Source organism: Microcaecilia unicolor, chromosome 11 (genome assembly GCF_901765095.1).
Source record: "Microcaecilia unicolor chromosome 11, aMicUni1.1, whole genome shotgun sequence".
Classification (NCBI taxonomy): Eukaryota; Metazoa; Chordata; class Amphibia; order Gymnophiona; family Siphonopidae; genus Microcaecilia; species Microcaecilia unicolor.
The window spans coordinates 111,487,122-111,507,042 of NC_044041.1; the positions used below are offsets into that span (position 1 = coordinate 111,487,122).

Here is a 19,921-nt window from a genome sequence, read left to right on the forward strand (position 1 = left end):
ATGCCCTCGACAAGGGTTCAAAAGGCGGCTTCTGCAATGCTCTTAGTACCAGGTTGAGATTCCACGCAGGCACCACTGAGTGCAGAGGAGGGCGCAGGTGATTAACTCCCTTGAGAAAGCGCACCACATCTGGCTGCGAAGCCAGGGAAGCACCCTTCAGGCGGCCCCTGAAGCAAGCCAGAGCCGCTACCTGGACTTTAAGGGAACTGAGCGACAGGCCTTTCTCCAGACCTTCTTGCAGGAACGCCAACACTGAAGAAATTGGAGCAGTGAAGGGAGAAAGAGAGCCTGCTTCACACCATGCTGCAAAGATACGCCAAACCCTGGCGTAAGCAGTAGAAGTAGAGCGCTTCCTCGCTCTCAGCATAGTGGCGATGACCTTGTCTGAGAAGCCCTTCTTCCTCAGACGCTGCCGCTCAATAGCCAGGCCGTAAGACCAAAGGGAGAGGGATCCTCCATCATCACGGGACCCTGACGTAACAGGCCCTGCTCCACTGACAGCCGCAGAGGATCGTCGACTGAGAGCCTGATCAAGTCCGCATACCAGGGACGTCTGGGCCAATCCGGACCCACCAGGATTACCCTGCCGGGATGCTTTGCCACCCGGTCTAGCACCCTGCCCAACATGGGCCAGGGCGGGAACACATAGAGGAGCTCTTGTGTCGGCCACTGTTGGAGAAGAGCATCTACTCCCAGGGATCGAGGGTCCCGTCCTCTGCTGAAGAAGCGCGGCACTTGGCAATTGGCCGATGACGCCATCAGATCTAGGCTCGGCTGGCCCCAGCGCTTCGTGATGTCCAAGAACGCCTGAGCAGATAGTTGCCACTCTCCGGGCTCCAAGGTATGGCGACTGAGAAAGTCCGCCTTGACATTCATGACTCCGGCAATGTGGGCCGCTGAAAGCTGCTCCAGGTTCGCTTCCGCCCACTGGCAAAGACTCATAGCCTCCTTGGCTAGAGGGGCGCTCTTGGTACCTCCCTGGCGGTTGATATAGGCCACAGCCGTGGCATTGTCCGACAGGACCCGTACAGGCTACAACACCAGTACCGGGATGAACTCCAATAACACCAACCGAATGGCTCTGAGTTCCAGGAGGTTGATAGACCACTTGCCTCTGCAGGAGACTAGAGCCCCTGCGCTGTCCTTCCCAAGCAGTGGGCTCCCCAGCCCATCAAAGAGGCGTCTGTCGTGACGACAATCCACTCCGGGGTCACCAGAGGCAATCCTGCAGACAACTTGTCTGTCTGCGTCCACCAGCTCAGCGCCTTGCGCACTGCTGGGTCCACAGGAATGCGCACAGCATAATCCTCCGACATCGGAGTCCAGCGCAGCAGCAGAGATAGCTGTAGTGGTCTCATATGAGCCCTGGCCCAGGGCACTACTTCCATCGTGGCCGTCATAGAGCCCAACAGCTGCACGTAGTCCCAAGCCCGAATAGGAGAGGCTACTAGGAACTAGTCCACCTGAGCCTGAAGCTTGACAATCCGATTGTCTGGCAGGAACACTCTGCCCACTTGGGTGTCGAATCGAACTCCCAGATACTCCAGGGACTGAGTCGGGCGCAGCTGGCTCTTCTTCCAGTTGATGATCCATCCCAGGGAGCTCACCAGAGCAACTACCCGGTCCATAGCTTTGCCGCACTCTGCATAAGAGGGGGCTCGGATCAACCAGTCGTCCAGATAAGGATGGACTTGTACTCCTTCCTTTAGCAGGAAGGCCGCTATGACCCCCATTACTTTGGAAAAGGTCCGCGGAGCAGTAGCCAACCCGAAAGGGAGGGCTCTGAACTGGAAGTGTCGTCTCAGGACTGTAAAACGCAGAAAGCGTTGGAGAGGAGGCCAGATGGGAATATGCAGGTACGCTTCCTTGATGTCCAAGGAAGCCAAGAACTCTCCTGCCTTCACTGCCGCTATAACAGAGCGGAGAGTCTCCATGCGAAAGTGCCTCACTTTCCAGGCCCGATTGACCCCTTTGAGGTCGAGGATAGGCCGGACAGAACCTCCTTTCTTTGGAACCACAAAGTAAATGGAGTAACGTCCCTTGCCAATCTGATTTTTTGGCACCGGAACGACCGCACCCAGGCGGATCAGGTTGTCCAAGGTCTGCTGCACTGCCACAGCTTGACCGGAGACTTGCAGGGAGAGAGTACAAACCCGTCTCTTAAGGGTTGGCAGAACTCTAGCTTGTAGCCGTCTCTGATGACTTCCAGCACCCACGCGTCTGAAGTTATAGTGGTCCACTCGCCCAGAAACGAGGACAGCCGTCCTCCAATCTGCACTGGGGCGTGGACCAAGGCCCCGTCATTGGGTACGAGACCCTGGGGGAGGACCGGAGGGAGCACCTCCGGGACGGCGGTCTCTGCGAAAGGAATGCTGCTTGGGGGAGAAATTCCTCTTGAAGGAAGAGGGGGCAGAGGAACCCGACTTGCCCGGGCGGTACCGACGGGCTTCCAGCAACCGTCCTCTGGAGGTACCGGGACGAGTACTAGCCCGAGCCCTGACCTCTGGTAATTTCTTGCCCTTAGACGTGCCGAGATCGGTCACGATTTTGTCCAGCTCGACCCCAAAGAGCAGCTTGCCTTTAAAAGGCAATCTAGCCAGGCGGGATTTAGAGGCGTGGTCAGCCGACCAATGTTTCAGCCAAAGCCACCGCCGCGCAGAGACTGCCTGAGCCATGCCCTTAGCTGAGGCTCTCAAGACATCATACAGCAAGTCTGCCAAATAGGCTAAGCCCGATTCCAGGGCCGGCCAATCAGCCCTCAAGGAAAGATCCGAGGGGGAAGCCCGCTGCACCATAGTCAGGCACGCCCTGGCCACATAGGAGCCGCAAACTGAGGCCTGCAAATTTAACGCAGCTGCCTCAAAGGACGACCTTAAGGCCGCCTCCAATCTTCTGTCTTGGGCGTCCTTTAGGGCCGTGCCACCTTCCACCGGCAACGCCGTTTTCTTAGTCACCGCAGTGATTAAAGAATCCACGGTAGGCCACAGATAGGCCTCACGTTCACTCACAGCCAAAGGATAGAGGCGGGACATAGCCCTAGCCACTTTAAGGCTCGTTTCCGGGACATCCCATTGAGCCGCAATTAAGGTGTGCATGGCATCATGCACGTGGAAGGATCTAGGCGGGCGCTTCGTCCCCAGCATAATGGCAGAGCCAACAGGGGCTGAGGGAGAGACGTCCTCCGGAGAGGAAATCTTCAAAGTGTCCATGGCCTGTAACAACAGGTTGGGCAAATCCTCTGGGCTAAAAAGCCGCGCTGCAGAGGGGTCATCCTCTCCATCCGAGCGGGGATCTATCTCCTCCAAGGAATCCGCAAAGGACCGTTGGGAGACCTCAGACACGCTGCCCTCATCTACATCGGAGGAGACAAAGTCCTCCAAGGCCTGGAAATCAACCCGAGGGCGTTTACCTCTGGGAACCTCAACCTCTTTATCAGAAGAGGGAGCAGGGGCAGCGTTTTGCATGAGGAAAGCCTGATGCAGCAGCAAAACAAACTCGGGGGAGAAACCCCCCAGACTGTGCACTTCCGCAGCCTGGGCAACAGCCCTAGACGCACTCTCAACCGGCACTCGCAATAGCGGGGGAGAGACATGCTGCGCATCCAAAATGGCGTCCGGCGCGAAACTCCGCGAATGAGCCGCGCGGGAAGAACGGCGCTTAACTTTAGCCGCTTTGTGCCGTCGCCCAAATTAAGGGCGTTCATGGCATTAATGTCTCCAACCTCAAGGGCGGCCCACGAAGAAGCCGTCCGAGCCGCGTGGCTGGCCAAGATGGCGGAGGCGAGGAGCGGGGGATGGGCGTTTATGGCGGGAAAAAACCGCCACGCCGGAGGAACGACCGGGACATTCATCGGTCACTAAACTGTCACCCATCAAGGGCGAATCAGGTTGTAAAACCCCCGCATCCCCTCTAGAAGCGCTCCAGCGATCCGGGGAGCGACCCTTTGCGCCCTCGCCCTCCAACGCCATATGCCACGAGGAGAAGAATCGGGGAACCCCCTGCCCGCTATAAAAAGGTAAAATTACCTGCTTGCCGCTCCGAGCTGTAACGAACTGGTGTCCCAATGAGTAGCTGCAATGAACGTTTAAAGAAACGTCGAATTAAACGCCTTTAAAGACGTTTAAAATTTTTTTTTTTTTTTTTAAACGGAGCCAGCGGGAGGGGGGAGAAAAGGAGGGACCTGGCACCACCAGGTTTGCACTTGCTCAAAAGAGCCCTCAACCCCAGGCCTCAACAAAACCTAAGGATTAGGCTTGGAGGCCTAGCCAGAGCTGCTGCTGTGTGTGACCACCACCTGCTGAGATAGAGAACATACTGGGGAGTTTCCGGCAGCACATGACCACATATAGGGAGGCAAAAGTTTGCTCTCTATCTCCACCTGCTGGTAGATGGACACAACCCACCAGTCTATGGATTGATCAGCTTGATGATATGGAATCCTATTGTTAAGTAAATGATGGTGAATTACAGTTCCAATTATAAGTCATTATGGTATGTCATATTAAAGAGATGTGTCTTCAGTACCTTACAGAAGTAAATTAGGTTGTGAATTATCTTCAGGTCTAAAGGTAGAGCATTCCACTTTTGTGAACTCAAGTATGAAAAGCTGGATGCATGTATTAGTCTATATTTTAGTTTCATAGTATGATCTTTTGGTCTGTCTTATTGAGTTTTTGTATTTGTTTCCATGCGTTGAGTGTAGGTTCATCTTTTGTTTTTTTCCATGCTCGTTCGAGTTTCCTGGATTGTGTTTTTAGGTTTTTCAGTTCATCATTGAACCATGGTATTGAGTTATGCTTACGTGAGATTCTTGTTCGAAAGGGTGCTATTTTATCTAGTATGCTTCTGCATCTTTTATCCCATTCTAAAATGTAGTACATGGAGTCCGTTTGTGCTGTCCATTCGTTATTGCATACTAGTTGCCAGAATGTTTTCGTGTCTACTTGACCTCTTGTGCTGTAGGTTGTGTGTCTAGATTGTAAGCTCTTTGAGCAGGGACTGTCTTTTTTGTGTATGGTGTACAGCGCTGCATATGCCTTGTAGCGCTATAGAAATGTTAAATAGTAGTAGTAGTGTTCTTGTATTCGGTGTAAACCCTTCTTCCGCCAGTGTAGGGCCAGTGTAGGGATAAGTTTAATTTGTAGTGATTGGTCCAGGGTGTTTCTGTCCGTTTAATATCTGTTATTATTAAGTTTTGGTCTGATGATAGTTTGTGTGAGATGAGATCGAGTGTGTGCCCTTTGACGTGGGTTGCTTGCATTTGTGGCCATTTGAGATCCCATAATTGGAGGAATTCCTTACATTCTCGTGCATTGATAGAATTTGAGTTTTCTAGGTGAAGGCTGATGTCTCCTAATACTAGTATATTGGAGTTGGTTACACATGTGTTTCAAATGAAGTCCATGAAGTTGGTCTGGCCTTCGTTCCAATTACCTGGAGGTCTGTAAAACAAGACACAATTCAAATGATTGCGTAGGGTTTTGTTGTGGATTCTGACTGAGGCAATTTCAAGTTGAGGTGTTATGGACTTGGCAGTGGTTTCGGTGGTAAAACTGGAACGATAGATTAGTGCTATGCCTCCGCCTCTCTTTTCTTTTCTGGTCCAGTGTGTAATTTTGTATCCTGGAGGGCACAAGTCTAGGATTATAGGGTATTTTTGGCCATGGATCCAGGTTTCATTGATGAAAAGTAGGTCAAGGTTTTCTGACATGATTCACTCTATTAGTATTGCTGTTTTGTTTACAGCGGATCTGGCGTTGATGTAGCCCACTAGGATTGTTTGGTTTGGGTCTTCTGCGTTTGGTGTTGTGTGGACTTTTATTAGTTGTTGTTTTTTTGTTAAGGTGAGTTTTTAGGGCCCTTCTTTCCCTTCTGTTGTGGTTGTCCGCATGTTGGTGTTCTTCCTTTGTTTAAGTTGTTGTCAGTTTGATGAGGTGTGGTGTAATCTTTGATGGTTGTATAATATGGGTACGTTTGTCTTGACCTTTCTTCAGTGCAAAATACAGCATTCATACAATCTGTTTTATGAATCATGTTTGCAAGTTAATTTTTACAGACAAGAGACTTTATTTCTCCTCCCACTACATCCCTAGGACCACATTCACTAACATTCCAAAACTCTATGGCCCTCAACATGGAACTCACCATGGAATGTGCCTGCATCCCCTGCTTATCTTCAGAGAAAGTGGAGTTACCTGTAATGGGGGGTCTCGGTAAACAGGGGAAAGCAGTCACACTCGCCTTCCCACCGTCCCCACAAAAACATGAATGGAAATCTGGAAAAGGCGAAGTTACTTACCTGTAGCAGGTATTCTCCGAGGACAGCAGGCTGATTGTTCTCACATGTGGGTGACGCCCATGGAAGCCAGGTCCGGAAAATCTTCCTAGCAACAAAGGTTGCTAAAAGCCTTCGAGCACGCGGGTGCGCGCACCGAGCATGCGCGACCTTCTTCCCACCAGATGCGCGAGAGTCCCGCTTCAGTCAACTTATGAAGCAAAACCAAAGAAAGGAACAACTCCAAAGGGGAGGCGGGCGGGTTGATGAGAACAATCAGCCTGCTGTCCTGCTACAGGTAAGTAACTTCGCTTTCTCCAGGTAAGTAACTTCGCTTTCTCCGAGGACAAGCAGGCTGCATGTTCTCACATGTGGGTATCCCTAGCCCCCAGGCTCACTCAAAACAACAAACAGAGTCAATTGGGCCTCGCAATGGTGAGGACATAAAGATTGATCTACGAAGAAACATCTGAGAGTGCAGCCTGGAACAGAATAAAAATGGGCCTAGGGGGGTGGAGTTGGATTCTAAACCCCGAACAGATTCTTCAGCACCGACTGCCCGAACCGACTGTCGCGTCGGCTATCCTGCTGAAGGCAGTAATGAGATGTGAATGTGTGGACTGATGACCACGTTGCAGCCTTGCAAATCTCTTCGATAGTGGCTGACTTCAAGTGGGCCACTGATGCTGCTGTGGCTCTAACACTATGAGCCATGACATGGCCCTCAAGAGTCAGCCCAGCCTGGGCGTAAGTGAAGGAAATGCAATCTGCTAGCCAATTTGAAATGGTGCGTTTCCCGACAGCAACTCCCCTTCTGTTGGGGTCGAAAGAAACAAACATTTGGGCGGACTGTCTGAAGGGGCTTGTCCACTCCACATAGAAGGCCAATGCTCTCTTGCAGTCCAATGTATGCAACTGACGTTCAGCAGGGCGGGTATGAGGACGGGGAAAGAATGTTGGCAAGACAATTGACTGGTTCAGATGGAACTCCGACACCACCTTTGGCAAGAACTTAGGGTGAGTGCGGAGGACTACTCTGTTATGATGAAATTTAGTATAAGGAGCATGGGCTACCAAGGCTTGAAGCTCATGACTCTACGAGCTGAAGTAACAGCCATCAAGAAAATGACCTTCTAGGTCAAGTACTTCAGATGGCAGGAATTCAGTGGCTCAAAAGGAGCTTTCATCAGCTGCGTGAGATCCCATGACACTGTAGGAGGTTTGACAGGGGGCTTTGACAAAAGCAAACCTCTCATGAATTGAACAACTAAAGGCTGTCCAGAGATAGGCTTACCCTCCACACGATAATGAAAACTACTACTACTTAACATTTCTAAAGCGCTACTAGGGTTACGCAGCGCTGTACAATTTAACATAGAGGGACAGTCCCTGCTCAAAAAGCTTACAATCTAATAGACAAGTGAACGGTCAGTCCGATAGGGACAGTCAAATTGGGGCAGTCTGGATTTACTGAACCGTAAGTGTTAGATGCCGAATGCAGCATTGAAGAGGTGGGTTTTAAGTAAAGACTTGAAGATGGGCAGGGAGGGGGCTTGGCGTTAAGGGCTCAGGAAAGATGTTCCAAGCATAGGGTGAGGCGAGGAAGAATGAGCGGAGCCTGGAGTTGGCGGTGGTGGAGAAGGGTACTGAGAGGAGGGATTTGTCCTGTGAACGGAAGTTACGGGCGGGAACGTAAGGGGAGATGAAGGAAGAAAGGTAGTGAGGGGCAGCAGACTGGGTGCATAAGCACTAATAGCACTAAGATTAACTTTTATGGAGTTGGTCTTAAGACCAGACTCTGACAAGTGCAGAAGGTTTTCAAGCAGGGTCTGTGTAGGACAAGAGCGAGGATCTAGGGCCTTGCTGTCACACCAGATGGCAAACCTCCTCCATTTGAAAGAGTAACACCTCTTCATGGAATCTTTCCTGGAAGCAAGACTCGGGAGACACCCTCAGAAATACCCAATGAGACGAAATCTATGCTCTCAACATCCAGGCCGTGAGAGCCAGAGACTGGAGGTTGGGATGCAGAAGTGCCCCCTCGTTCTGAGTGATGAGGGTTGGAAAACACTCCAATCTCCATGGTTCTTCGGAGGATAACTCCAGAAGAAGAGGGAACCAAATCTGACGCAGCCAGAAGGGAGCAATCAGAATCATGGTTCCGCGGTCTTGCCTGAGTTTCAGCAAAGTCTTCCCTACTAGAGGCATGGGAGGATATGCATACAGAAGGCCTGACCCCCAATGTAGGAGAAAGGCACCCGAGGCTAGCCTGTCGTGGGTCTAAAGTCTGGAACAGAACTGAGGGACCTTGTGATTGATCTGAGTGGCAAAGAGATCCTCTGAGGGGGTGCCCCACACTCAGAAGATCTTGCGGACAACTGCCCTGTTGAGAGACCACTCGTGAGGTTGCATTATCCTGCTCAACCTGTCGGCCAGACTGTTGTTTACGTCTGCCAGACATGTGGCCTGGAGAAACATGCCGTGATGGCGGGCCCAAAGCCACATCTGGATGGCTTCCCGACACAGGGGGCGAGATCCGGTCCTCCCTGCTTGTTGACATAGTACATGGCAACCTGGTTGTCTGTCTGAATTTGGATAATTAGATTGGACAGCCGATCTCTGAAAGCCTTTAGAGTGTTCCAGATCACTCGCAACTCCAGGAAATTGATCTGAATACCTGATTCCTGAAGGGACCAAGCTCCCTGAGTGTGGAGCCCATCCACATGAGCTCCCCACCCCAGGAGAGATGCATCCATAGTCAGCACTTTTTGAGGCTGAGGAATTTGGAAGGGACGTCCCAAGATCAAATTGGAGCGAATTGTTCACCATATCAGGGAATTGTGAAAAGCGGTAGACAACTGAACTGCATCCTCTAGATCCCCAGCAGCTTGATACTACTGGGAAACTAGGGTCCATTGAGCTGATCTCATGTGAAGAAGGGCCATGGGAGTCACATGAACTGTGGAGGCTATATGGCCCAGAGGTCTCAACATCTGCCAAGCTGTGATCTGCTGAGACGCTCTGGCCATGGAAACCAGCGACAGAAGATTGTCTGCCCTCGCTTCGGTAAGGTAGGCTCCTATGAATTCTAGTCGTTGAACTGGAAGAAGGTGGTAATTTATGACAAACCCCAGTAGCTCCAGGAGTTGAATAGTCTTCTGAATGGACTGTAGAGCTCCTGCCTCCAAGGTGTTCTTTACCAGCCAATCGTCGAGATAAGGGAACACATGCACTCCCAGCCTGCGTAGCGACGCTGCAACGACCGCCAGGCATTTGGTGAACACCTGGGCCACAGAGGCGAGCCCAAAGGGCAGTACACAATACTGAAAGTGCTGTGTTCCCAGACGAAATCGAAGATACTGTCTGTGAGCTGGCAGTATCGGGATGTGTGTATAAGCATCCTTTAAGTCCAGGGAGCATAGCCAGTCGTTTTTCTGAATCATGGGAAGAAGGGTGCCTAGGGAAAGCATCCTGAACTTTTCTTGAATCAGATATTTATTCAGGGCCCTTAGGTATAGGATGGGACGCATCCCCCCTCTTCTTTTGCACAAGGAAGTACCTGGAATAGAATCCCAGCCCTTCTTGCCCCGGTGGCACGGGCTCGACCGCATTGGCGCTGAGAAGAGCGGCGAGTTCCTCTGCAAGTACCTGCCTGTGCTAGAAGCTGAAGAACTGAGCTCCCGGTGGGCAATTTGGAGGCTTGGAGATCAAATTGAGGGAGTATCCCTGCCAGACTATTTAAAGAACCCACTGATCGGAGGTTACAAGAGGCTACCTTTGGTGAAAAAATTTGAACTTCCCCCGACCGGTAGATCGGACACTTTTATAGCGGCTATGATCGCCCGGAGCCAGTCAAAAACCTGTCCCTTGCTTTTCCTGGGGAGCTGCAGGGACCTGTCGAGGCGCACGCTGTTGACATGAACAAGCGCGCTGGGGTTGAGCCTGAACAGGCTGGCGGGAAGGTGGATTGTACCTACACTTATGATAAGTATAGGGAGCATTCCTCCTTCCCCCATAAAAACGTCTACCTGATGAGGTAGATGCTGAAGGCGTCCTTTGGGAGAGTTTGTTGAGTGCGGTTTCCCGCTGGTGGAACTGCTCGACCACCTGCTCGACTTTCTCGCCGAAAATATTATCCCCCCGGCAAAGAACATCCGCAAGCCACTGCTGGACTCGATTTTCCAGGTCAGAGGCACGCAGCCACGAGTCTGCGCATCACTATACCCTGAGCAGCGGCTCTGGACGCCACATCAAAAGAGTCGTAAGCACCCCTGGACAGGAATTTACAACACGCCTTCAGCTGCCTGACCACCTGCTGAAAAGGCTTGGCATGCTCCGAAGGGAGCTGATCGACCAAGTCCGCCAGTTGCTTCACATTATTCCGCAAATGAATGCCCGTCTAGAGCTGATAAGACCGAATTTTGGACACGAGCATAGAGGAGTGGTAGGCCTTCCTCCCAAGAGTCCAAAGTCCGAGCTTCCTGGCCCGGGGGCGCCGATGCGAAATCTCTCGTACTTTTGGCTCACTTGAGAGCGGAATCCACAACCGCAGAGTCATGAGACAACTGGGTCTTCATCAACTCCGGGTCCCCGTGAATCCGATACTGGGACTCAACCTTCTTAGGGATGGTGGGGTTAGATAATGGTTTCATCCAGTTCCTGAACAATGTCTGCTTGAGGACATTATGTAGAGGGGCAGTGGATGACTCCTTAGGTGGCGAAGGATAGTCGAGGACCTCGAACATCTCAGCCCTGGGCTCATCCTCAGCTACCACCGGGAAGGGAATGGCCATAGACATTTCCCACACAAAGGACGAGAAAGACAAACTCTCAGGGGGAGAAAGCTTTCTCTCTGGCAAAGGAATGGGGTCAGAGGAAAGGCCACAAGACTCCTCAGAAGAGAAATATCTTGGGTCTTCCTCTGCCTCCCACGAGGCCTCTCCCTCGGTATCGGACAGGAGTTCCCTGAGGTGCTATGGCCCCGATGGCGATGCCGAGAAGCTGACTCCCGTGTCGGCGGCGATGAAGCTCCCTCCATCGATGTCGACGGGGAGTGAACTTGGGTGGCAGCCGAGGCCGACGCTGCAAGCGGCACCAACGTCGAAGGCCTCACCACAGGCGGCGAGCCAGCCGCCACATCCATTGACGGTACTGTAGGCGCAAGCACCGCCGGTACCGAACAGACTGTCTCAGCAGCCCTTCCAGGATCCCTTGAAGAATGGCTCGGAGACGTTCGTCAAAAGTGTCTGTCGAGAAAGGCTGTGGGATCGGTGCAGGAGTCAAAGCCAGAATCTGCCGAGGACGAGGAGGCAGTACCGGGCTGTCCGGAGACCGGTGCATCGACACCTCTTGTATGGAGGGTGAGCGGTCCTCCCGGCGTCGACACTTCCTGGGTGCCGAATCCCTCAATGCCCCGGAGCTCTCGGTACCGTGACGAGAAGGTGACTGATGACGGTGCTTCTTTGCCTTCGCTCGAGGCATGTCACCTGTACCCTTTGGTAGCGACGAGGACGTGGAATCCACACGTCTCCTCGGGGTCGGGTCCGAAAGAGGTCGGTCCCGATGGGCCTGTACCGCAGGAGCCCTCGAGGCAGGTGGAGACCCACTCGATGGTTCACTGCTGCCAGTGTGGGATGGTCTCTGGACAGCCATTACCTGCGCTCTTGACATCGATGCACTCTCCAGTGCCGACATCGACACCGCTGCTGATCTTGGTGCCGAAATACTGGGCAAAGCTCCAAACAGACGTTCCCGTTGAGCTTGTCTCGACGCTTGTGTCCACTTTTTAAGGCTAAGACACAACTTACACGCGTCGGGGCGATGATCGGCCCCAAGGTACTGGATACACCACATGTGAGGGTCGGTGCCTGAGATTGCCCAGTTGCACCGAGTGCACTTCTTGAAGCCGCTGGTGAAACTCGATGTCATCGATGGAAAAATAGCGGCGGTGAAATCAAAACTCGCGATGGTGCCAAAAGAAGGGCACAAAAAAATGGAAAACCCGTACGGGCGGCCAAACAGGCCGCACACGCAAACGAAAGGAAACTTAAATGGAGAAAAACTAATAAATAAAGGAAAACTAAAACTCTTTTTTTTTTTTTTTAAGACACAGCTCAAACGCGAGACGAAGACGAACGAAAACGAAGGGAATCGGCGAAAAAAACGCTGAAAACGAAGGCTCTTCTTCTCTGGGGTACAGAGCAACCGCGAAACAGCCACTCCTAACCGCGGAAAAGAGAAGACTGAAGCGGGACTCTCGCGCGTCAGGCAGGAAGACGGCCGTGCATGCGTGGTGCGCACACCCAAAGGCTTTTAGTAACCTTTGTTGCTAGGAAGATTTTCCTGACCTGGGGCTGCCGTGGACGCCACCCACATGTGAGAACAAGCAGCCTGCTTGTCCTCGGAGAATATGCTAATATATTTTCAAATTCTTTATTTAATTCTGTTTTCTGCATCAGCTTTGATACAGACTGGCTGGTGGGAGGGGTTGAAGGCTGCATGGCAATATAAATGCACCAAGTCAAAAGCAAATTTTTCACACTCTGATGGGGGAAATCCAAGGTCTTATTAAGGATCAGGTGAAAATAGGGGGAGATTTCAACATTGCCCCAGATGCGCGACTGGACCACTCCTCGGGGAGAGGGCAAACTGGTGACCCTGGACGTAAGGCGCTGCTGCAATTCCTTAAAGAGCTTGAGGTGGTAGATTGTTGGAGAATGCTGCATGGGATACACGACAGTCATACACACATTTAGATAGACTGTGGGTACATCGAAATAGCTGGAGGAGGAGGCTGAAATAGAGGCAGTCCAGGTTTCAGACCACGCTCCTACGTGGATTAAGTTTAAGGGGCTGGGGGATAGGAAACAGGGCGGTGTACAGAAATTGAATGATACAATACTTAAAAATGAAAAAGTTCGGGAGGAGATTAAGAGGGCCATACAAGAATTCTATCACTTCAATGACAATAGGGAGGTTCCAGATGAGATACTGTGGGATGCAATATAAGCAGTGGTGAGAGGAGTCTTGATTAAATGGGGGGGGGGGGGGGGGGGGGGCGCGGGAAAAAAAAAAGAGAACAGGGATAGCCTGCTCCATTTAGAAAAAGCACATAAATGTAACCCCACATTAAAATTTGGGAGGAGCTTAAAAAAGTAAGGGGAGCGTTAGAACAACTGCAAATGGTAGACATTGACTACATGAGAACCAAGCTTAAACAGCAGAATTTTGAATTTGTCAACAAATCAAGTGCCCTATTGGCTCGTCTGTTACGGGCCAGATGAACCAAATCTCTTATTCATGGCAATTATACCCCATTCTTCCCAATTAGTAGAGGGACCAGACAGGGCTGTCCTCTGTCACCACTTCTATTTGCCATTTATATAGAACCCTTGGCGGAACTGATGCGTAATCACCCTGATATTCAGGGTATTATGGTGGGGAAGAGGGAGCACCGCATAGCTATGTTCGCTGATGACTTATTGCTTTACGTGGCAGAGCCACAGGGACTTTGGCGGCAGTGCTGGCTGTACTTGGGGAAATTGAGAGACATGCAGAATGGATAAAAGTGAAATATGGGGGATCTCCCTAACCCAGAAGGAAGAAAACAGATTGAGAAGTAAATTCGCTTTTATATGGGCTAAGAATCACATTTGATATTTGGGGATTCAAATCCCTAAAGACGTGAGCTGCGTGTACAGACTTAATTATGGTAAATTAGTAGAAAAAATTCGGATAGAACTTTCTAGATGGAAAGGGCTGTGGCTATCCTGGTGGGGGCGTATGGCTGTGGTAAAGATGAATGTATTACCCAGGCTGTTGTTCTTGTTTCAATGTTTGCCGGTGGTGGTCCCTTGACAGACACTTCGACAGCTGCAAAAATATATTCTGCAGTTTATATGGGGAGGCAAGCACCCTTGACTAGCTGGGTGGGTGATATTTTTTATTTATTTTATTTGTTACATTTGTATCCCACATTTTCCCACTTATTAGCAGGCTCAATGTGGCTTACATAGTACCGTAACGGCGCTTGCCAGTTCCGGTATGAACAAATACAAGGTCATATTATGGTAGAATAAGGTTCAGGTATGATGAATACTTTGGGGGAGTTTAGGGGGGAAGAGGGAGAGTTTATGGTCTTTGGTTTCATTATGTCGCAGATATCCAGGTTTTTTATGTTGGTTCGGTGGGGTATGCCTTTCTGAACAGGTTTGTTTTTAGGGCCTTACGGAAATTTAAGCGGTCGAGCGTAGTTTTTACTACTTTTGGCAGTGCTTTCCATAATTGTGCGCTTAAATAGGAAAAGCTGGATGCGTAAGTCGATTTGTATTTGAGTCCTTTGCTGCTTCGGTAGTGAAGATTTAGGTATGAACGTGATGATCTTGTAGTGTTTCTAGTTGGCAGGTCAATGAGGTCTGTCATATATCCCGGGGCGTCGCTGTAAATGATTCTGTGAACTAGTGTGCAGATTTTGAAAGCAATACATTCTTTGACTGGGAGCCAGTGCAGTTTTTCTCGGAGGGGTTTGGCGCTTTCAAAACACGTTTTTCCAAATATAAGCCTGGCTGCTGTGTTTTGTGTGGTCTGAAGTTTCTTTATGATTTGTTCTTCGCATCCTGCATAGATTCCACTGCAGTAATCTGCATGGCTTAATACCATTGATTGTATCAGGTTGTGAAATACTTCCCTTGGGAGGAATGGTTTCACGTGTTTGAGTTTCCACATTGAGTGAAACATTTTCTTTATGGTGGATTTCACTTGGTTCTCTAGTGAAAGGTTTCGGTCGATTGTTACGCCGAGAATTTTCAGGCTGTCTGAGATAGGGAGGGAGTAACCCGGGGTGTTGATGTTTGATGGTTTTTATGTGTCATATTGGGATGAGATACTGAGACAATGTTTTTTTTCTGTGTTGAGTTTTAGTTGGAATGCATTTGCCCATGAGTTCATGATGTTTAGACTGAGGTTGATTTCATTATTGATTTCTGCCAGATCGTGTTTGTAGGGGATGTATATTGTAATGTCATCAGTGTAGATAAATAGGTTAAGGCCTTGGCTAGTGGGGTCATCATGAGGTTGAAGAGGATCGGTGATAGTGGTGATCCTTGCGGTACTCCGCAGTCTGGTTTCCAAGGTGATATGTTTTTACTTGATTTCACTTGGTATGTTCTGGTGGTTAGGAAACCTTTGATCCATTTGATAGTGTTTCCACCGATTCCAAAGTACTCTAGGAGTCTTAGTAGTATGTTGTAGTTGACCATGTCGAACATGCTGGACATGTCAAACTGGAGAATGCTTTTGCTTATTGCTATTTCCTGCTTGAATTTAGTTAGGAGAGTAAGTAGTACTGTTTCGGTACTGTGTAGGGGGTGAAATCCTGATTGTGAGTCGTGTAGTATTGTGAATTTATTTATGTAGTCATTAAGTTGTTTGGTTACCAAGCCTTCCATTAGTTTGACTACCAAGGGGATAGATGCTACTGGGCGGTAGTTGGTGATGTCATTTGTTTTTTTTTCTTGGCGTCTTTTGGTATTGGGGTGAGTAGGATGTTGCCTTTTTCTTTAGGGACGATGCCTTGTTGGAGCATGAAGTTTAGGTGGGATGTGAGGTCTGTTAGGAAACTGTGGGGGGTGGATTTTATTAGGAAGCTGTGGCAGGTGTCCAATTGACAGTGGCTGTTGGAGTACCTATTAATTGCCTGGGTAACTGTATCGGTGGTGAGGAGAGCGAAATTTGTCCAGATTCGGTCCGCTGGGTATTCACCAGGAGTTGGGTCTAGTCCATTGATGAAGTTTTCGATTTCCATGTTGTTCTGAGGTAGCATTTTGCGTAGGTTTGCAATTTTTTCGTTGAAGTATTTAGGTTGTCTGCAGGTGGGGTGTCAGTGTTGGTTCTGGTAACCGGCGTTGCATCTAGTAGTTTATTCACAAGTTGGTATAATTTCTTCGTATTTTTGTAATCCGGCCCTATTTTAGTTTTGTAGTATGACCTTTTGGTCTGTCTTATTGCGCATTTGTATTTCCTTTGTATTTGTTTCCACGCGTTGAGTGTGTGCTCATCTTTTATTTTTTTCCATGCATGTTCCAGTCTCCTGGATTGTGTTTTTAATTTTTTCAGTTCTTCATTGAACCAAGGTATTGAGTTGTGTCTGCATGAAGTTCTTGTTTGTAAGGGTGCTAATTCATCTAATATGTGTCAGCACCTTTTGTCCCATTCTGAGAGGTAGTATATGGAGTCCGTTTGTGCTGTCCAATCGTTGTTGTATATCTGTTGCCAGAATGTATTCGAAATGGGGAGAGATGGAGAGGGGTGGTAGAGCGGTGCTAAGGATTGAGTGGTACTATATGACTGCTCAAATTAAGATGGTTTTGGATTGGGAACGGGGGAAGTTAAAGCCAGCAAGTCAGATGGAGCAAACAAACTGCCCCAAAGGGCTTTGAAAACTTATTTGTGGACTTCTGAGGGAATGGGAGGGGCGCTGGCGGGAACATACAATCCATTCCTTAGGCATCTTATTGGTATGTGGGGGGATCTATGGAAGAGTTGGGGACAAGGAGATAAGGTGTCCACCCGGGCGGCTATGAGGTGGGAACCAAAGTTTGGAGCTAGGAGAGATAATGCCACATTTGTGAGATGGGATCAGGTAGGCCTTTTGAGCTTTCGAGATACGATGCAGGGGGGAAAGATGAAGAGTTTTGAGGAGTTGAGGTCCAAGTATGGACTCCCTGAAGGTGATATTTTCCACTACCTGCAAATCCAACATTTTGTGAGAACGATGGGGTGGATGAGAGAGGGTCCACAAGAGAAGGAAAGTTTGGAAAATTTGTGGGGCTTGTTGCAGAGGGTGCCCAGACTCATCTCCGTGCTGTATAAATTCTTTAGGGGTAGTGAAGGGGGCATGGGAAGCAGATCTTAATTGCCATTGCCATTTTAATGAACGGGAGTGGGAAATGATCTGTGGGGAGGTCCAAAAGGCATCAACGTGCATTAGTGCAAGAAAATGCTTACAAGGTACTCACCAGGTGGTACTGTACACTGAGAGACTGAAGCGCATGTAACCTAATGCCTCTGATCTTTGTTGGAGATGTGGGTTACATACGGGCTCCTTTGTGCATATCTGGTGGACCTGTCCGCAGCTGATCCCGTTCTGGCATGTAGTAATGAAAGCCTTAGTAACTATGATAGGGAAATCGCTGGTGTGCAGCCCATCAGTGTGTTTGCTGGGACTGCATAATAAGAGTGACTCCTGGGAGAGGAGCAAATTGATGAGATGGGGGCTAGCGGCAGCAAAATGTCTTATAGCGCGGAGACGGCAGACTACTGATCCTCCGTTAGTGGAGACTGGAAGTGTAAACTGGAACAATTTATAGTCATGGAACGCCTCACGGCGTATTGTAGAGATGGAGAGTTACGGCGCAAGAGAGGGTGGTCCCAACTTCAAGACTGCTTAGCCCAACTTTTGTAATTACTTGTTATGACTTGAGCTTGTTCAGTACAAGGGGGGGAGGGGGGGGAATGAAAGAGTAATGGGGATGGGTGCAGGGAGGGGGAGTTACCTTAGAGTGTGTAAAATAGTAATTTTAAGGGTGCATGATGATCTGCAGAGCCTGGTGACGAAGTTTGCAGCATCTGACTTTATATGTAAGAATTATATAAAACTCATGGAGCATAAAAAGTGTACGTAGACCATCGCTGAAGGGACGGTGGAGAATACTAATAAGCTATGTATTTCATGAGCTAACTGGATCAGGTCCGGTGCTCAAGGCATAATTGTATGTTTGATTGCACTGCGTTGTAATGTTGGCTTTATATTATAAAACTGAATAAAACATTTAAAGTTGAAAAAAAAATCTTCTTACTTACCTTACAGGGAGGAAGTGTTGTGGGAGTCTCCACATCAAAGGCAATAGGGGGAGGTAATGTGTGTCCATCCTTACAGAAAAGAAAAAAAGAAGCATCAGGAGCACTGGAACTTACTGCAGTTGGCTAGGAACTGAATATAGTTCTGAATAAAGGAAATAATAATTTCTCACCAGCCTCAGAAGAATGGGAAACCTCACTCTCACGGCCCTGTCAAAATCACACAGGAGAAAGAGAAAAAACAACAAAAGAGAGATAACAGTGAGGAAAAGCAAGAAGCTGTTCTGATAGACACAGCCTGCTAGGGGAATAGTGGAATGCAGCAGCGAGGCCAAGCACTAACTGTGCATATTCCACTCTGCAGAGCGGAAAGCCAATGTACCCTGTTTTCTTTTTAGGTACCTACACCCTCATCCTCCCTTATAAGTGCTTCTGCCCTCCCAGACAGGCAGACGTTCCCTATGTCCCCCCAAGCTTCCAGCAAGGCACAAGTTCCCCTACCCTTACAAGTCATGAGCTCCACCCCCCCTCCCCCCCATCTCTCCCACCACTCTAGACAGGTGCAAATTCCCTGCCTTTCTAGATGCAAGTGCCACTGTCCTCCTGCTCTCCAGACAGGAGCTTATCCTCTGCAAACTGATTTCCTAAACACTGCTGTCCTAAACATCCCTCCTATAATTTTTGTGGTCTGATGCTTTCTGTTCACAGGCCACTGGGCTTTATTTCTCTAACACTCAAGATATTTCGACATTTTGGGTGCTGTGGATCCAAATATGAGAAATGGAGTCACCCCCTGAATGTAAGTGCTGGAGACTCCAAGAAAACAGTTGGCTATGTTGCCTTTGCAGAAAATCCCAAAACGTAGGGGGCATTCTCACCCTCTCCTTATTGTATTGGGCCCAAAATATGGGACATAGAGGCATGAGAAATGGACAGAGGCAAGCTTCCAGAAACTGTTCATTATACAACCTAGGCAAAACTAATGTTAAAATTCTGTAGCCCATCTCCAGTTAGGAGCTCTGCACAAATTATGGATCCACAGTCTGTCTCATTAACCCTGCTCCTCAGTGACAGAGATATACACAGTCTCGTTAACCAAAGGGCTCCATGCACTATCTTCTCAGTGACATGAATACACGGTATTGGAGTTGCAGTGGCAGGAATAATCAAATCCACTGCTTTTCTCCTTGATCCAGAAATACACTTGGGCAGTGGGCACCCTTCGAATATCTGCTCTTCTCTGTACTTATGCCCAGGATTCAGACTGCGAAGAGAGAGTTCAGGGTCGTCAGGTTTGGGACAGAGACTGGTGTCCTACAAGATTTCTATACTCACCTGCCTTTTTTAACTCACCTGTGAACCTTGGGGGCCACACTACAGCAGGAGTCTCTCATTAGGGAGTGAAAGAGCAGAGGTTTAAGGTGGGAGGAATGGCACATAGCGGTTAATTAGGATGAAGGGAGGGGACCCCCAACTTGCTGCTTGCTCCAATTCTTTCAAAGTCTCCACTTCAATCAGCCTGTGAATTCCTTTCCCTCCCCCCTTGACCAGCAACTGAGACACAATAATTACACTCTGAAGAGAAGGTACAATGGCGGAACAGTACAGGAGCAGAGGTGTACAAGATGTCATGGAAGAAGAGATGCAGTGATGCACAGAGGAACAGGGGGAAAGAAGAACTGTCATGCCACACAGTCACTCCCAGTAGCGCTCCCTGATTATGCTCAACCAGTCCCCTTATCAGAGGCTCTGATCACTGCTTTTCTGAATGCCAGAGTCACGGGAAGTGCA

At 49.3% G+C, this 19,921-nt stretch overlaps 1 protein-coding gene across 1 annotated transcript in view; it reads right to left on the reverse strand.

Moving 5' to 3' along the window:
- NXF1 (nuclear RNA export factor 1) overlaps positions 1 to 19,921 on the reverse strand; it is a 220,298-nt gene that overhangs the window by 60,763 nt on the left and 139,614 nt on the right. The window contains exons 11-12 of the mRNA XM_030217477.1: positions 18,304 to 18,340; positions 18,134 to 18,202 (exon numbers count right to left, since the gene is read on the reverse strand). Of these exons, the coding sequence (XP_030073337.1) occupies positions 18,134 to 18,202; positions 18,304 to 18,340 (106 nt within the window). The remainder of the gene's footprint in view (positions 1 to 18,133; positions 18,203 to 18,303; positions 18,341 to 19,921) is intronic.